Below are 18,977 nucleotides of genomic sequence, written 5' to 3'. Positions count from 1 at the left end.
TTTTATAAACAAAACTGTTTTAACAAATTTCAGGCAAAATTCCGACTTTTTAACAATTTTACCTAAAATTTATATGTATTTTTCTAAAAAGCTTATAAACTTAGTAAACTTAATATAAACATTGATTTTTTTTTTCTTACAAACTATATCAGCTACTTTACTGCCGTTCTACGCATAATTGTCCCATGTTCAAAAAAGTGCAACTGAGAAAAACGCGATTGAAATTTTTCGACCGATTTATGTGGTTCTACGCATAATTGTCCCGTTGGTTCCTATTCGCCCTATGTGTCCCTAATCGCCCCAGTTAGCAGTTTATCACCCTTATTTGTGATCCTCTTGCTATACAACAGATAAACAAGGCATAATGCTTAGTAAAACTAATGATTCCGTGTAAGAAAATACTTGGTGGGACAATTATGCGTAGAAGTTCAACGATGGGACAAACAGACTTGGTGTTGTTTTTGATGAGTTTCCGAACAAAGTACCAGATTTTATGTGTTTTTCTTAAAGTACACATCAGACTAAACTTAAAAATGGCATAAAGTCAAAATCGTCAAAAACTGACATGGGACAATTATGCGTAAAACGGCAGTTTAGTGATGGTACATTTAACGTACAAATAAAATTTGAACATCTTAAATATGATTTTAACAAGAAAAACTATGACTATCAAAGTCACCCCGGAATTAAAACTAAAATTTTTTAACGTAACTATTTTTCTAAACATTATTGAAAAAACTTTTTTCCGAAATAGTACATGGACTTTGTGTAATCTACCCCAGTACATGTTTTAAAAATGATAATCTTGAGAAAAACCTTACCTGTTGAAAAATATTCTAAAAACAAATTGAAATCCTATCAAAGTCACCCCGGTTTACGGTACATATTTCCTAAAAATACAGTATTTTGTGGAAATTTTAGTATATCAATAAAAAAAAACACTAATAAAGTGAAAGTGCATAACAAATATCGCTTCGTTTGCAAACTATGAACATTTAAGTATGTATTTTGAAATTAATTACGACATTTTGTGAAACTTTTTTTTTTCACAGAACAAAATCTAATGATGTGAAAATGCATAAAAAGTTTCGCTTCGTTTGATAATTGTAAATTATGAAAATTTTCGAATTTTCGAAAAACACGGTAACAATTTTGAGTATTTATACTTTGAAACTTGCTAAATTTTCAAAAAATATATTCTCAGTGAAAGCAATGAAAATTTAACATGAATTAAGTCGACTTTAGAAAGATTTAAAAAATAAGTTATCGTCCATTATCGGCGATAATATTATTGAACATTGTCGAAATAACAATAATGTTATCTTTATCAACATTATTTTTGGATAATTCAAAAGGGGATAGCGATAGCGAGAAGATTTGTAATTTTTAAAAGATATTCTGAGAAAAGTAAAAAAAAAATAAAAATATTGAAAATGTCAAAAAAAATCAGGAAAAAAAAGACAATTTTATACAATTCAAAAAATGCAAAAAGAAACAAGATGAGGGGTCGTTCAAATATTACGCCCAAAGATTTTCGGGACTTCAAAGAATTTCGGATCAGTGAAAAACGACAAAATAATGTTCTCTTCTTCATTTGGTTGCTCTTTTATTTGTTGAGTCTTGCTTCACTTGATATATATCATTTTTTGAGATTACTTTCGTTTTGTTATGCTTCTTTTGTTGACGGGTAACTTTTTGGATCTTTTATGGCTGGATAGTACTTATATTACGTGTTTCTATTTTGCTTGTAACATTGCAATTTGTGTGTTTATATGTTTTTTGTTGTTGTTATTTTGAAACTTTATTGTTTGTTATTATTAGATATATTTGTTTATAAACATCAGAGTATAGAAATTATTGTTTCACTGTTTTTGTTTGTGTGATTTTTTGCAAAGTAGTTTTCACAATCCAAGCGAAATTCTCCGTTTTCAAAAAGTCAGTCCTTATTGCAACGCGATTGTGCCATATCTTTCTTCTTATAACGTTCTGGTTCAGGATTTGTTTTAATCTTAATGATACGACACAAATATCCTAACACCAAGATTCCATCACCGAGGAGAAATGGGATAATCTGAAGCGTGTTGGTTTTGGTGTAATTTTGATGTTTTAAAGTTAGATGCTTTTAGTGTTTGAGTTAGTGCGGAAACGAATTAAAGTGTGACTAGTTTCGATCTCGATGGTTATAGGTTAGGATTTCGCCGGTAAAATAGGGCTTTTTAAGAGTTTCTTGTTTCCTTGTTTACACCTTTTGCGCTTAGAAAAGGAGTATTCAAATTTTCTTTCTCGAACTTTTAAATCGTAGGAAAGAGTGAGATTGTGGGTGCATCCGCGCGCGCGTTCAGTACGAAAGTGAGGTTAAATATTGTTATATTTTGTTTTCCAACTGCAAAAGCAGCGATTTCTGCGATTTGTTTTGTTTCAGTGTTTTTTGGGTGGTAAGCAGCGTAACATGCAATTTTATAATATTTGCGTGTGTTTTCATTAGTTTTGAATCAATCAGCCACATTTTTAAGCCTATAAGCTAAGCACATCAAGTTTTGAGTAAATATCGTTTTGCAAGATTTAACATCTTTTTTGTTGCATGATGATCTGTCGGATTTGTCAAAATGGCGTACCGACTTTTGACAGCAGCCTCGTGCGCGTACTGTCAATTATGATAGCGGCGCACTGAGGCAAACGTCAAAGTCAAAGGCGCCATTTGTTAGTTTTGGAATGCCAAAGGATTCAAATATGAATAAGGTTTGCTTTTGCATTTTGTGTCACGATGGGAAATCTTGCTTGTAAACAGCAGCGTAAGCGAAAGACAGAAGCTCTTAGTAGTGGTAGTGGAGTTGTTAATGCTAGTGAAAAGATAAATGAAATCCAAACTGAAGGAACTGTTTTGTTTACCAAATGAGACTGAGCCCAACCCTGCGTTTGACGATCGTTCCTCACCTTTAGGTTAGTTTGTATTGATGTGTAGCACATAACCAAGGCAAACAAAGGTAAGGTGGGCATCTGTCAAATTCAGGACTGGGATCTCCTGCTTTCCAGGAGATGTTAGTTTTTTCTACCGTGATAAATGTGATGTTATCGAAGACAGAGAGATCACTCGAAATATTATTCAAAATTCGATAAAATGTCAAACCGATAAGTGATGTGATGTTGGATGAGATTATTCCTGATCTTTGGGGTTCGGGTTTGCCCTGTGGCTTTAGCTTATTTTCCACCAAAAATATATAAATATGTGTGTGTTTATGTTAACCGTACAAAGCTACAGGTTGCTGCATATATGAATATAGCACATTGACGAGTATATATAAAGCTAAACATTTTTGTCTTGCAAGAGTACGTTAATCATTTGAAAGTGGGCTTGATTAATACTTTTTTTTTAATTTTGATTATATTTCATAGTGTGTAAACATGCTTAAATCCATATTGTCTATACTTATTTCTAAAATTTGAGGATCTTAATTCATCAGTTTATGCGAAAAAAAAAATAATTCACTTTATAAGCACCGAATAAAAGTAATTTTTACACAATAATAAAGTAAAAAAATGGTAATCCATAAAATTTTGCAATATACAACGAAATTTCGACTTTGTCCTAAGTTTGGAACCAGCCCAAAACCAAAAAAAAAGTTTACAATAAAGCACTTGTACAAAGACTATAACTAGCTATATCTGGTATCCTATACACAATTATCACTGGTCTCCGTTTTTTTATTTACTAAGTCGTTCCTTTTGATAGTTTGGAAAAACTCAAAAACCAAGAAAGTAACGACACAGCGAAGAATCTCTTACTGCGGATAACCGAGGGCGGCCGTCAGCAGCGGTTCCCACGACCGGTTGATCTCGAGGAACAGCTTCGAACAGTGCTGGTACAGGTCGTCCCCGCTGGTCATGATGGACGCCGGGAAGGGATCCTCCTGTGCACGCGATTGGGTAGGAGTAATTGACCAAATTAGATTATTTAATCAAGATTTCGGAAGTTGTCATCAATTTTCTATTTTACAGAATTTTGATCCGTTGATTTGAAATTGATTTTCATAAAAAAAAACAAAACATTAAGATTTTACCCAAAAAGTGAGTAATCGTACCTTTAGCGTGCACGCTTTTCGTGATGACAACAAAGAGCTGTCAAAAGTAAAACTTGAACAAATCAAAGGAGGCGCTGAGTTTGGCCGCTTGGCGAAAGCAAGACGTCAAAAAGTGAAGAAAAGTTTAACATTTCACTTTAAAATAAGTTAATCATGAAAGTCAACACAAAATGCGTAAGTTCTACAAGAAACTCAGCAAATCCCGTAAAGGCTTCATGCCGCGAGTCGAAATTTGTTTAGATAAGGAGGGGGGAATCTTGACGGACGAACGTGGGGTGATCGAAAGGCGGAAGCATGACTGGGTGCCCTTTTAAGGGCCACTCCCGGCGGACAGGTCTTGTTGGAACCATCCGGCAGTAACGGATTTGTGCGCAAGAGGTCGAATTCGCAACGTCCTGAGGAACCAGCTCTGTCAAAGGTTTTTGACAGTATCCGGAATGGATTCTCACCAAAAGTCAAACGCACTTACCTTCTTCGAGTGCCAGATGGACTCCAGCATCGACAGGAACCGTTCCTGCTCGGAACTGGTCGAGAAGAACACCACCAGGTCGTCCGAGTTTTCGCGCACCTCTTGGCATTCGAATTCCTGCAACAAAATTCGAAATTAGAGTCAATCCTAACCACACTTAAACACCCCAAACTCACCAGAATGCACCACCAATTCGACGAGATGGCCGGAATCTTGACGGCGCTCATCTCGTCGATGCTCGCGCACGTCAGCACCTCCACGCCCGAGTTCTTCCCGTAGAAGCTGCTCATGTTGGTGTGGCTCCGATCGTCCCCGGTGGTCCCGATGATGGCGTCAATCGACGAGCCCGGCCGGTAGCTCCGCGACGGGGACTGCAGGTTGGCGGCACCCCTGGTCGGCGTACTCGTCGTCGAGTTGGAGCGCCGGTCGCTGTTGAACCGCGTCGGCGTGCTGCCCGTCGAGCGGATCGAACTTATCTGAAACAGCGAGTACGCGATTCGTTAGGATTCTTCAAGGTTCATGGAAGGCGTGGCGGTTACCTCCGACGACGTGTCCAGAACGTTGGAATTGCTGAGCTTTCTGGATGCTCCACCGGGAAGCTGCGCGTTCGGGTTGACGTTCTCCTTCGCCGGGGACAGCATCAAGCTGGAGTTGGCGCTGGAGTGACCTCCTGCGCCGGTAGACCGGCGCAGCGGAGCGCTAAAGTCCTCGCGCAGCGTGAGCAGGTGGTTCGAGGTCATGATGAGCGTGCAGCCGAGCGTACGGCGGCGTTCCTGGAGCTCGAAGAGCTGAAAGGTTGGATGATTAGTGATTGTCAAAGGAGGGATTAAGGTTGAGGATCTTACCCCGCTGGCCGCTTGGACCAGCGCCTGGAGCCAGTCGGACGCGACGTACTCGTCGGGAGCGGCCAGCTGGAGGGCGCCGGTGCGCAGCAACAGCTCGAAGCAGTACGGTCGGCCGGAGTTGAGCGAACGGCGGGCGCCTTGGCACTCGGCGAGTGCGACGGCCCAGGTTGGAAGCTTCTGGCTGGCGTCCCCGAACAGGTACAGGACTCCCGCCCTAACGGGGAAAAGGTGGTTTAGTTTGAGGGGACTTTTGCATGTCTGAGGAGTACTTACTTCAGTAAAAAGTATCCAGCGGACCAGTGGTCCACGAAGCCGGCGTGGGACATCCGTCGGTGCATGAGAGGTCCCTTGATGTGCGGTCCCAGCGGTTCCTCCTCGCCGCCGAGAGTTCCGGCGGGCACGTTGACCACGGCGTAGTACTTCCAGATGTCCTCTCGACTCACGTTGGAGTTATCCCGTACAAAGGCTTGCAGCGGGGCAAGATGGTCCAGGGTTAGTTGTCCGATCGCCGGCAGGACGGATCCACCCCGTCGAGCGCACAGTTCCAAGCTGGAGACCAGGCCATCCGCCGGGTAGGGACCTCCGGCGAGCAGCACCTGCTGCATGTCTCGTGCAGAGTTGCTCAACAGGACGGTATTTCCGTACGGACCAACCAGGATGACGTCCAGCTCCGAGTACGGCAGAACGAACTTGTTGCAGAGCCGGTTCTGCACCTGATCCGTGACGTAGAGCGTTTTGTCGGTTAGGAGAACCAGCACCGGTGTCATGTACCCCTCCCGGGAGTATCCGTTGTACAGCTTGAACGCCTTCATCAGCACCTCGTTCTCGTTGCGGAAGATGTGCAATCGGTTCCCGTTGAAGACGTCCACTGGAATTTCCCCGACCCCAACGCCACCCCCGTCGAACTTGATCTCCCCGAGCGACAGTCCGTACCCGCCCTGGTCCAGGTGGGCCTCGTTCAGCTGAATCCGGTCCAGCTGGCAAGCCGACGAGCTCAGCTCGATCTCCATCGCGATCTCCGCGTTCAGATCTTCAATCAGGTCCCGGTTCAGCGCCTTCACCCCCTTCGGCACGAGACTCTCAAACAGCTTCCGCTCGGTGCCCAGCTTGGCCTGGAAGAAGCTGTTCTGCTTGATGGTCGCCTCCAGAATCTTCTTCTGCGTGACGTTCCGCAAGAACCGGTTGATCAACGAACTCTTGGACGTCGAAGCGGAGCTGGTGGACGCCGTCATCGGGTTGTACCGTCGCGACGACGGCACCACGAACGGACTGACCTTCTCCCCAGGGACCTCTCCGCCGTCCGGCGTCGGCGTGCTACTCGTCGACGGGTAGTCCAGAATCACCAAGTCGTTCGAGCTGTCCTTGTCCGTCTCGTTGCTGGTGGTCACCGTCAAAATGTCGTCAAACTCGTCCGCCAGGGTCACCAGATGATGGCGCCCCGCGGCCGCCGGGTTGAACAAGTCCGGACTCATGCGGGCCCGCGAGGAGTTCGGCTCGAGCCGCGTCGTGAGCGACTTCTTCCGCATTGGGGACGCCAGATGGCGGTTCTTGGAGGAACTTCGCGGTGAGACGAGCTCGCGGTTGGTATTCTCACGAGGAGTTGTCCCACCTCCCTTAGTCTCGGACAGCACCGACGAGCTGTGATCACTGCCGCACGAAGAAATGGTGCTGCTTTCCATCCGGGTTGGCTGCTCGAGCCCCTTCGGTTCTTCCAGCGCTCCGTCGCCGCCACTACGGCTCAGCAGTGGAACCGGGGGCAATGGGGCTGGAGCTTGCGCCGCCGAAGGTGACGGCGTTGTCGCGTTCGACCCAATTACGTTCATTTTCTGGAAAATGTTCGAAAGCTTCTTCTTGATTTGCGTTTTGCCGATGAAGGAACCGCTGGTAGATTCCCCGATCGGGAGGTCCTTCGGAGTTCCGATGCCGTCGTCGGTAGCCTGCGACTTGCCCTCTTCCTCGTCGTAGCAGTACGACACTCCGGTGTGCTCAAACACGGTACTCTCCCCGTTGATGATGTACTTGTTCCTGTACGCAGGTCTGGGCTGTTCCGCCAACGGCAAATCGCTCGGCTTCTGAACCACAACTTCCTCCTCCTCCTCCACCCGCTGCTTCTCCTCCTCTTCAACGCTGTTCTTCCTGCTCGGCGCGTACAAATCCTCATCGTTCTTCCGACGCAGCTGCTCATCCACATTGTGCACGTACTTCTTCACGTTCCCCTTCGCCTTAGCACCCCCTCCTCCGAATCCCCCGTCCAAACTCTTCGACAGGAAGTTCTTCGGCTTCTGCACCACGGTAAAGTCGTCAATCATCGGCTCGTTCGACTCCGGGATGCACTCCCGCACCGTAGACAAATCTTCCGAACCCTCCGGAACTCCCCTCTCCGGCAGCGAAATCCCAAAGATATCCTTCAACGACCCGAAGATCATCTTGCTATTATCAATCACCGACCTATGGTGCACATTAAACTTCTTCACCTTCTTCGTCAGATCGTACTCCGGCACCACCACGTTCGTGTACATCATGTTCCGCTTCGTCTTCTTCAAGCAGCTACTCTTGGGTTTCTTCTCCTTACTCCAAACCGACTTGACCACCTTCTCCCCAGCCGCAGCCGCAGCCCCCACCCCAACATTCCCATTAAACTCGTCCAGATGTTCAATGTTTGGCTCGCTGTAGTAGCAATTGTCCGAAATGACATTGTTATTGTTCTGCTGACCGCCGCCACCGCCAATGCACTCGCAGCTGTTGGACTTGCCCTGCTTGTAATTTGCGGCCGCAGCGCCTCCTTCGTTGCTACTTCCCGAGTCCAAGCTGCTGTTTGAGTCCGAGCAGGCGCACTTGTAGAAGTCTTTGCGCTGCTGTTGTTGTTGTTGCTGGTGATGTTCCGCCGCCGTTGGCGGGCCGTACTCGAACACGCCCGAGTTGTCGTACTTGACGTAGTGCTTCTCGTCCTCGATGTTCTCGAAAACGTCTGGAAGAAGAGGGAAGGGAATGCGAGTTAGTGAAACAAGTTCACACTTCATAGTATCGGTGCTCGGAAGGCACGGCGACGAAATTGAACAAAAAATAAAACAGATTTTAAAAACTCAAAAATGCTAAATGTAAAAAAAATTTAAAACTATGATTCAAAATTCTAAAATTTAAGAAACCTAAGCTTTTAAAATTCAAAAATTTAAAAAATCTGAACGTTGTATAAAAATACCGCCGTAAGAATTGTTTTTTTGTTTTTTTTTTTCATAAATTAAATTTAGTTGATGATTTCCATTACTTGTACTGCCGTTCTACGCATAATTGTCCCATGTCATTTTTGGACGATTTTGACTTTTTAACATTTTTAAGTTTAGTTTGTCGTATACTTTAAGAAAAACACATAAAATCGGGTACATTGTTCGGAAACTCATTGAAAACAACATCAAGTCTGTTTGTCCCATCGTTAAACTTCTACGCATAATTGTCCCACCAAGTATTTTCTTATACGGAATCATTAGTTTTATGTAGCATTATGTCGTGTTTACATACTGTATAGCAAGAGGATCATAAATAAGAGTGATAAACTACTAACTGGGGCGATTGGGGACACATAGGACGAATAAGAACTCACGGGACAATTATGCGTAGAAACACAGAAATCGATCGAAAATTTTCAATCGCGTTTTTCTCAGTTGCACTTTTTCGAACATGGGACAATTATGCGTAGAACGGCAGTGTACCTCATCAACATACTACACTGCCGTTCTACGCATAATTGTCCCATGTCATTTTTGTCGATTCTGACCAATTGTCATTTTTAGGTTTAGTTTGACGTTTACTTTTCGAAAAAAATACATAAAATCCAGTACTTTGTTCGTAAAGTTAGTGAAAACAACACCAAGTCTGTTTGTCCCATCGTTGTACCGCTACGCATAATTGTCCCACCAAGCATTTTCTATCACAAAATTATCAGTTTTACGAAGTATTGTGTCTTGTTTACCTGTTGTGTTGCAAGAGGATTACAAATAAGAGTGATAAACTGTCAACTGGGATGATTAAGGACTTATGGGGTGAATAGGGAACCACGGGACAATTATGCGTAGAAACACAAAAAACGGTCGAAAAATTTCAATCGCCTTTTTCTCAGTTGCACTTTTTTGAACATGGGACAATAATGCGTAGAACGGCAGTACAGTACTTATTCGTTAACTGGGCTGAACGAAAAATTATGAGGGGACCACCGATGCATAATATTTTCCTGATGAAATATAAAAATAAAAGTTACTATAATGTATTTACAATGCTTAACTTGTATTATTCTTTGAATGTGCCTTGAAATTACAAAAAAAGAAAAAAGTTTCTTTTATTAATTGAACAAGATTTTTGCATTCATTAACCCCTCGGTCATTTCGGTTTGTTTTGGATTTTTGACGTTAAAAAGCAGTCCAGTTACCGAACAGCTACTGTATTACATTTGTTTGATAATGTTCCTTTGTTTAGCGGAAATTAGTCTCACATATTCTTTTAAAATAATATTTATCTCTCCACCATATCTTCAAGCATGAGTTATTAAAAATGAGAGACTACAATTCTGGAGTTTTTTTTAAAAGGTCCAATTAATAACCCTGACTCAAGGCGGTTTCAAAAACACCCAAAAATCAAAAACCGGAAATTTGGTTTATTGAACCTTTTTTTTTTAAATCTCCAGAATTTTTCTCATGAATCAAATATGGGCCTTTTAACAAGCAATTTTAACAGATGATTTCAATATAAAAATAAATATAAATTAAATCTTTGTGTTTTTGTGAATCTGGATTAAAATTCTGTTTTTATAAATTTTGGAATCTACAAATTTTAAGTGTTTAACTTTTACATTTTTTAGAGCTTAAATATCCAATATATTTATTTGGTTTTATATAAAGTTTAAGATTTTGAAAATTAAAAGAAAATAATATGCATTTTTTCTGTTTAAAATTTTTAAAATTTATATTTTTTTTAATTTTAATATTTCCAAATTTTTGAGATTCTGAATTTTTTTATTACCAAATTTTAAAATTTTAGAATCCTGAAATTTTCAAAAGTTTAAGATTTTGGATTTTTTTAATTCTTGAATTTGTGATAATAGAATTTTTAAATTTTTGAAATATTTTTTTTAAGAATTTTAGAGTTGAAGGATTTAAGAATTTCAAAACTTTGGAATTTTAGAATTTCAGAATTCTAGAATTTTGGAATTTTAAAATTTTGGAATTTCAGAATTTCACAATTTTAGAATTTCTGGAATTTTAGAATTTTAGATTTTTTTAATAATTAAATAATTTAATAATTAAAAATTAAATAATTAAATAATTTAATAATTCAATAATTTAACAATTTAAAATAAATTATTTGATAATTTAATAATTTAATAATTTAATAATTTAATAATTTAATAATTTAATAATTTAATAATTTAATAATTTAATAATTTAATAATTTAATAATTTAATAATTTAATAATTTAATAATTTAATAATTTAATAATTTAATAATTTAATAATTTAATAATTTAATAATTTAATAATTTAATAATTTAATAATTTAATAATTTAATAATTTAATAATTTAATAATTTAATAATTTAATAATTTAATAATTTACTAATTTAATAACTTAATAATTTAATAATTTAATAATTTAATAATTTAATAACTTAATAATTTAATAATTTAATAATTTAATAATTTAATAATTTAATAATTTAATAATTTAATAATTTAATAATTTAATAATTTAATAATTTAATAATTTAATAATTTAATAATTTAATAATTTAATAATTTAATAATTTAATAATTTAATAATTTAATAATTTAATAATTTAATAATTTAATAATTTAATAATTTAATAATTTAATAATTTAATAATTTAATAATTTAATAATTTAATAATTTAATAATTTAATAATTTAATAATTTAATAATTTAATAATTTAATAATTTAATAATTTAATAATTTAATAATTTAATAATTTAATAATTTAATAATTAAATAATTAAATAATTTAATAATTTAATAATTTAATAATTTAATAATTTAATAATTTAATAATTTAATAATTTAATAATTTAATAATTTAATAATTTAATAATTTAATAATTTAATAATTTAATAATTTAATAATTTAATAATATAATAATTTATTAATTTAATAATTTAATAATTTAATAATTTAATAATTTAATAATTTAATAATTTAATAATTTAATAATTTAATAATTTAATAATTTAATAATTTAATTATTTAATAATTTAATAATTTAATAATTTAATAATTAAATAAATTTAATAATTTAATAATTTAATAATTTAATAATCAAATAATTTAATAATTTAATATTTTGATTATTTAATAATTTTATAATTTCGCAATTCGCAATTTTCAGTGTAAGAACGGGCCTTGACCGATCTTATGCACCAGGTTCCCGACGAACACGCACTGCCCTTACACCTACATCTCACCCTTGCTCTGAGTCAGTACGAGCAACACGCTAGAACACGCTTTGAGTGTTCGTGCCAGGCATGCACACCTTCTTTTCCGGTTACGCATTTTAACTCGGCCGGGGGTGGTACATTAAGTAGGGTTTGATGTAAGTATAAGCGCCTAACCATTTATAGTGTGCCTATCAACTTTCATTAAAGCAAAAACTGTTTTATTTTTAGTTTTAATTCAAAAACTAATTGTTATTTACTGTGTATTGTTTTCTGCTGAAATCATTCCTAGAGTTGAGTCTGTTTATCTGTTGCTATTTCTTTTGTCGCGGTGTTTTGTTACAATTTTTGGTCCTAAGCATGTTATAAAAGTTTATCAAAAGTACAATAGTAATGTTTGTGTTAATCCTTTAATCATTCCATAAATTGAGTAAGGGCTCCAACCTTGCTTAAGAATAAGGTGAAGTTTCAAAACAATGGACAGTGAAGGAAATATACTATGTAAAGAATCAAAAGTAAAAGAAAGATAGTAATTTATGAAGTAGATAAAGAAATTAACAATAGTTAATAAATAGAGGTAACAAACAAGCTTAGATTGTATTGAGCGCAATTTACAGGGAAGATGAGCAGTTATTCAAATAGATAAATAAAGAAAAGGCACATGATGAACAAAATTGACATCGCTGCCAAATTAAGGGAAAGCAGACAGTTTGTTACAGCAGCATCAATTGGTAAAATAGAGTGGAAAAGCGTTGAGAAATAAAAGAATCAAATGAGTAAAATCGAAATCAAACGGAGGATAGTAAGCAGAAGCCGTTTTAGAAAATCAGTGAAACAAAATAAACAGAAGATAGCTGTTAGCTGAAATGGAAAGAAGAGAAACCCCGTTCTGCGATGCTCAGGTACATCCACAGCAGTTGACTCAACATACTGCGAATCAAAACAATACCGTCTACAATCACAAATTACTTCCCTTTCCCACATTGACGCGCCCCTTTCTTCTAGCCGTCTCTACTCTGACCCTCGCTGGTCAAAGGTTTACGAGTCGTTTCCACAGGCCACCAGCTAGGTTACACCTTGTCATCATGATGACTAAACCAAGCCAACGTGGAGGTAAGAAAATAGGACACTTGCAAGGAACCAGAGCCATGCTGTTTTGTCCAAACAGCACTACGGATGTAGTTGGGCTCTTTCCGGGATGTTCCTCGCCTAGGTGTGTCAACCGACGAGTATCATCAGTATCATGTGCACCCTTGGTCTGCTATTTAATAATTTTATAATTTTATAATTTAATAATTTTATGATTTAATAATTTTATAATTTTATAATTTAATTATTTTATAATTTCAAAATTTCAGAATTTAAAAATTTTAGAATTTTAGAATTTCAAAATTTAAAAATTTCAAAGTTTTAGAATTTTAGAATTTAAAAATTTTAGAATTTTAGAATTTTAGAAATTTTTAATTTTAGAATTGTAGAATTTTAAAATTTAAGCGTTTAAGAATTTCAAAATTTTAAAATTATAGAATTTTAAAATTTTTAGTATCTTTGAAATTTAAAATTTTAGAATTTTAGATTTTTAGATTTTTTTTAAATACTTGAATTTTAGATATTTTTTAATCTTTAAAATTTTACAATTTTTTGTTTTTAGAATTTGTGAATATTTGAATTTCAATTTTTGGAGAATTTTTTAATATTTGAATTTTGAAGCTAAGCTGATAAAATCAGAGCGAACGTGAGCACGAGCAAACGTGAGCAGGCTCACGCAGCGCTCGTCCTCACGAATGAGCGAAAAAGGCGTGAGGATCGAAACCCTGTAAATGATGTATTTTTTCAATATTTAAATTTGAGGCTTTTCTAATGTAATGAATTTTGAATTTGCATATTTCCATTTTTGATTTTGTGGGTATAGAAATTTGATTTTTTTTAAATTCTTGAATTTTTTATCCCGCAATTTTTAATATTTTTAAATTGTAATAATCGAGTACGGATGGTATTATTTTTTTCAAATTCTAGGCATTGAAAAAATGGGCATTTCGGTTATTCCGAATGAAATTTGTCGACAATTGATAGAGAAGAATAGAGTCTGAACCATACTTTTAAAATATTAAACTTTTTCAATTTTCAATTTTTTGATTTTTTTTCTTTTGTATTTTCGAACTATTCAATATCTGAATGATGTTTTTTTTAGAATTTTGGTTCAAGCCTTCTCGCCAAAGATTCTTTTGTTCTCTCAGAAAACCGCAATGAAAAAATGCGAGCGGGAGACAGGGAAATGACTACGGATTACTTATTCTCTACTTCCTCTCTGAAGGTTTTTAATGTAATATGGAATAGGTTTAAAGGAAGACTCACCAGTTTTGCCATAATCCAGCACGTCCGAGCACGCATTCCTGTACACGTACTGCCGATTCTCGCCCGAGTCCTCATCCCCAAGATCGTACCCGTCATCGTCACCGCCAGCGCCGTACTCCGTGCACCACGAGTACCTTCCGCCCTTGCCCCCAATCTGCTGCTTGTTCTTGCTCGCACCCGATTTGTACGTAATGAACCCATGCTCAATGTGAATGTTATCCGTTTTGGTATTTTTCAAAATATCTTCGTGAAAGGAAACCCGCTTCTTCGGGGTTTTGTTTGCCGCCGGAACCACTTTCTTCGCCCGCCGCCGGTACACAATGTTCTCCGTGTCGAACGTCGAACAGGTGCTCGACACCATCTCGTCCGGCACCTGGCTGATTGCTTGCTCGACTTCCTCAGCGGTTGCCACCGGCACAACCTCTTCCTTCTCCCCCTGCTGGATGTCAATCTCGACAAACTTCCCGAGGTCTTCCTCCTTCACCGGACTGTCCAGGGCCATTTTGTTGTTGTTCTGCAGCTCGGCAAAGTCAAACCCCCCGGCGCTGGAGATCATCGACTCGTTCAACCCACCACTGGACTCCGAATCCAGCAGCTGGATGCCGGAATCGCTGGGAGTCGTATCGTCCAACAGGCTGGCCACGCTACTTGTCATGACGGCTGCAGCCGCCACCGGGCTCACGTCCTCCAGCAGTTTGTCACAACTGGCCATTGCACCATTGTTATTGTTGTTGTTGCCGTTTCCTCGAAGGTCTTCCGGGTTTTCTGTAAAAGAACCAATAAGTCAACAAATTCCAAACTCAATACCGCAACCCGAATCTTACCCGGTTTTAAAACGGCCACCTCCATCCTGAAACCGGTGGCAAATCACCAAAATCCCACCCAAGAGCCCAAAAATTGCCCGTTTTTCACGGCCTAGCGAAAATCGAGAAGGTATCGATTTTTCCCCACTTCCGAACCGTAACACAACTGCGTTTTTGCTCTCCCTTTGTTTCGAGAGCACTGATTTTACCCTTTAAAGTGGGACTTCCGATGGCGAAGATTCGCGCTGCCACTTCATAATTGCCACCGAGCACAACGAGCACGCAAATCAAGCCATATTGGCGAGAAAAATTGCACTTTTTCAACACTTTTAGCAGCGAGTTAAAAACTGGACCATTTTTCTGCGTCGAGATTCGATTTTTTGATGCAAAATTTGCGAAAAAAAACTTGACATGACAGTTGCGCAGGGGTGGGCGAAGGGCAGCAAACAGGAGATTTTTTAGTACACCGTTAGGGTGATGATGTCCTGGAATTAATTTTCTAAATAGAATTTTTACTTTCATTTACATTTTTTTGCGTGATTTTATCTTGCAATAAGTCGTATTGTCAAACTTATAATACATATTGGTGATTTTTCCCCTTGGTTTCATCGGTGAGTTTTCTCGATTTTCTCATGCCAAGTCAGTTAATAGTTTGGCTGGGATTAAGCATAGATTAAATATATATAGATACGCCACTCCACTGTTGGGGCTGGCGACACTACCGCCACGCCAAAATTACACCTGGTGGCAATTCACAGGTACTAACCAACCCTTTGGGAACGTTTGAAAAAAATCTTCCTCAGTTTCAGTTCAATGCTCAGTGGGTATATCCCAGCAACTCTCGACTAGCCCCGGCTGTTTCCTAGAAATGTCAAAACAAAAGTGTACCGTGCATTTTGCGTTCTCTTTCACTTTGACATCATGCACCGAACCGATAGCAAAGCGGCCCTATATATGTTCCTGTTTTGCTGCGCAATAAGTTTTAATTTTTATTTTGCAATATAAAATTCTTGGGAATAAAACATCTTATTTTTTTATAAATCTTGTTCTTTTCACGGTACATATCATGAACGAGGGAACGGGGCTGGTCAGTTACAGGTTGTGGGGGCAACACAGAGGGGGTGGGAACCGCTGATGTGACCTTTTCAACCATGCAATTGCCATTTTCGCTGTTAACTTCCGGTCATTCATATCGAGTAACAAGATTTCAACGATCCGAACCAGTTGCTGCTCACCGACTATGGTTCTACATTTGCTGACGGTACATACGTTTGTTTTCAAGCTGAAAAGATAAAAAAATAACAAAATTGTTCAAATCAAAACTGAGAATGGTTCTGCTGTTGTTCTTACCATTGGCGGACCATCGGTTCCCGAACAAACAAAACAAACCATCCACATTAACGACCCCCGGGTCTTTTGTGGTCTCTATTGCAAGTTTCTGCTCGAACCTAGGAGTCCGAAGGCTTGAATGGGGAGAGCACCCAAACATCTTTTACTCCAAGGAACCTTCCACCCCAGTGTTTGAACTGGCGACCTTTGGATTGCGAGTCCAACCGCCGCCAGCGATTTCACCGGAGTAGGCTTGGTTTGGTGTGTTGTGTCCCGACAGTGTCTAAATTTTCGCTTCTCGAAATCTCACAAACAACAGCCACCACCACCGTGGTTATCATGGAAACAGTTTAACGAACCAACAAGCAAAACAAAATAAGTGACACTTGTTGATGCCATGAAACTTTTGGTTGAAAAGTTCAAGAATGCTACGATTTTGTTTAGCAATTTAGTGCCTGTAATTTGACCGTGGTGGCGCGCAGAGCGCTAAAGGGTGTCGCCAACAAGGTATATGGAGCGATTCCGAAGTGAGACATCTAGGTATCCCTAATCTATGGATTAAGGTATGTATAGATTAGTACGGTAAGGCGGATTTTCCAGCGGTCAAAATAGTTAGTTAGCACGAAACCCGGATTTCATATGGCATTATTCAGAAAAGTGAAAAATAACCATTTTACGGGCAAATTTTACCGGATTTTTTTTTCTGCAGGGTTGATAAGCATGCCAAACTGAACCAAAATTTGTTTAAGTTAATTAACTGTCACTGAATCCGCTTTGTAAATGCCGGCCCCGATACCCTTCACGGGTGTTCCCCTCAGGAACAAGAAAAGATTTACTTACTTACTAATACCCACTTTTCATAAGAATTTTTCAGTTCAACCCATATAACCATTTTTATGGTTGTAGTAGCCCTTTCAAATATCGAGCAGTCATTTTCAGTGATAAAACCCTTTTCAAACATTGGTTCCAAATAGGAAACCATTAGCATACAACGCACATACCAAACCCACATTATAAGATTCATTAAAATTTACGGCAAGATTCTGGTTTTAGAGTTTTGGGACTCTCGATTTGCAATATCCCACTGAGAATTTTGGCTCGAGCGGGATATTGCCAATAATTCCCAATGGGATATTGTAAACAAGCACCGCGCGAAAAAACGTCAAACGCTTTGTTGAAGCGAGTTAGGAGATAAATTTGTAAACCCTTTGAAACCCTTATTCCCCTTGCCCAAGCTGTACCTTCTCGCATCAGAGATCAGTTGTGATCTCCAATTCTGATTTGCAGAATCCCACTCCGCGAGTGTCGTAGCTCTGCTGGACATCGCGAGAAAGAGTGTCTCACCGGTCAGCCGCAGTAGTTTTAGTTTAGGACTTCACAGTCGAGAATAAACCGTCACCAAGTGACCCTCGCGTTTTAATAAACGTTAAGTGTTTTAGTTCGCGTGAATAAACCGTGTTTTAATTTGTAAAATTGCGAGTTTATTATGTAATGTCCGAAAATCGTTAAAATACCAACGCGCGAACATTGGTCCTTCGGGCACCGGATTACCGGGCGGTTTTCGGACAAACGGACCTGTCCACTGCGACAAAAGTGATCGGACAGTTTGTGTGCACGAACGTTTAAGTGCCAAAGTGCATGTGAAAAAGAACTTCTGGGCTGCGGCTCAAACAGTGGCGTTTATTCGCAAAATAAGTGTCTCGCGACTCCACGGAACGCGAAAAACGGTGGAAAATTGGAAAATCCGCGGAACAAAAGTGCTGCCTTTGTGCGAAGGAAGAAAGGGGAGTCCAGACAAAGCAGGTGCTATTGTCCCGGGAATTGCGCGGTCTACTACTGCACCATCTGCGCCATTGCAGTTGCGCAACGCGCGCGCATTTCTCGCGGCACCTGGGCGCTGCCATTGCTGTTGCTGGAAGGAGATTCGGGACCAGGAGCGGAAACAGGACAAGGATTGGTCAAGGAAAGGGTTTGGCAGGAAGTATTGCATGATTGGGTGGCATGAGGCGTGATTTGGCTTAAGCTGATGGCAATAAAAACGAATTTGATTGCATTTGTGTCTATTTTCTCAAAAACTGCGTGTCCCTTGGTCTGGTCTGGTCTGGTTCTCAAATCTGGCAAATTTGGTTCTTAGTCTGAGTTCTGGTTAGCTCCCATCGCTGCAGTCAATAATTTAGGTTGAAAGTTCGCTGTCAATTTCGGGAAATCGCGGTGGAACGTCGAGTAGATCGTGCGCAGTCAAGTCAATTTGCAGGGCTGTCAATCGTGGTTCGTGTGCAAGATGGATGAAGATCTGCGTTCATTGACGAAGCGTGAACGCAGGTGGCTGAACAACTTGGCTGTTGCGGATGACTTCCTGAAGGAGTACAGAGCTGAAACGGATGAGAAGCAAGTTAGCGTGCGGATTGAGCTGCTGGACGACATCTACAACAAGTTCTTCGACAACCGCTACGCCATCGAAGAGCTGCTGAGAGAAGGTGAAGATGATGAAACCACAGAGTAATCCAGAGGGAGCAGTGGCATTTGATTTTTGGTTGCGTTACGCGGTACATCGTGGTACATCCCCCCTTCAGCAAAAAATTTGCTTTTCGTTAGGTCTCGGGGCAAACTGACGTTTCAGGCGTTACTTATTTATCACAGCAACCAGGTGCATTTTTCATG

General features: G+C 39.2%; 1 protein-coding gene across 2 annotated transcripts; it reads right to left on the bottom strand.

The window, feature by feature from the left end:
- Positions 1-1,581: 1,581 nt before the first annotated feature.
- Positions 1,582-15,389, bottom strand: LOC6047436. 2 transcript variants are annotated; one of them, XM_038260561.1, is made up of 8 exons: positions 15,009-15,389; positions 14,185-14,949; positions 5,667-8,361; positions 5,394-5,607; positions 5,088-5,336; positions 4,725-5,024; positions 4,549-4,665; positions 1,582-3,908 (listed from the first exon to the last, which is right to left on the bottom strand). In XM_038260561.1, the coding sequence occupies exons 1-8, from the start codon at positions 15,031-15,033 to the stop codon at positions 3,780-3,782; spliced, it is 4,494 nt and encodes a 1,497-aa protein (XP_038116489.1). In that variant the 5' UTR covers positions 15,034-15,389; the 3' UTR covers positions 1,582-3,779. The 2 variants fall into 2 exon arrangements, with proteins under 2 accessions (XP_038116489.1, XP_038116488.1); XM_038260560.1 differs by having other exon boundaries at positions 5,088-5,607.
- Positions 15,390-18,977: the final 3,588 nt, after the last annotated feature.

Source organism: Culex quinquefasciatus, chromosome 3, assembly GCF_015732765.1.
Source record: "Culex quinquefasciatus strain JHB chromosome 3, VPISU_Cqui_1.0_pri_paternal, whole genome shotgun sequence".
Taxonomy (NCBI): domain Eukaryota; kingdom Metazoa; phylum Arthropoda; class Insecta; order Diptera; family Culicidae; genus Culex; species Culex quinquefasciatus.
Note: the sequence above shows the minus strand (reverse complement) of the source record. Positions and strands in the feature narration are given on the sequence as shown.

Coding starts and splice junctions, on each gene's coding strand:
- LOC6047436 (XM_038260560.1), bottom strand. CDS start 15,033: ATGGAGGTGGCCGTTTTAAAACCGG. Junction 14,950..15,008: donor GGTGGCCGTTTTAAAACCGG/GTAAGATTCGGG, acceptor GTTCTTTTACAG/AAAACCCGGAAGACCTTCGA. Junction 5,025..5,087: donor TTCTGGACACGTCGTCGGAG/GTAACCGCCACG, acceptor TCGCTGTTTCAG/ATAAGTTCGATCCGCTCGAC.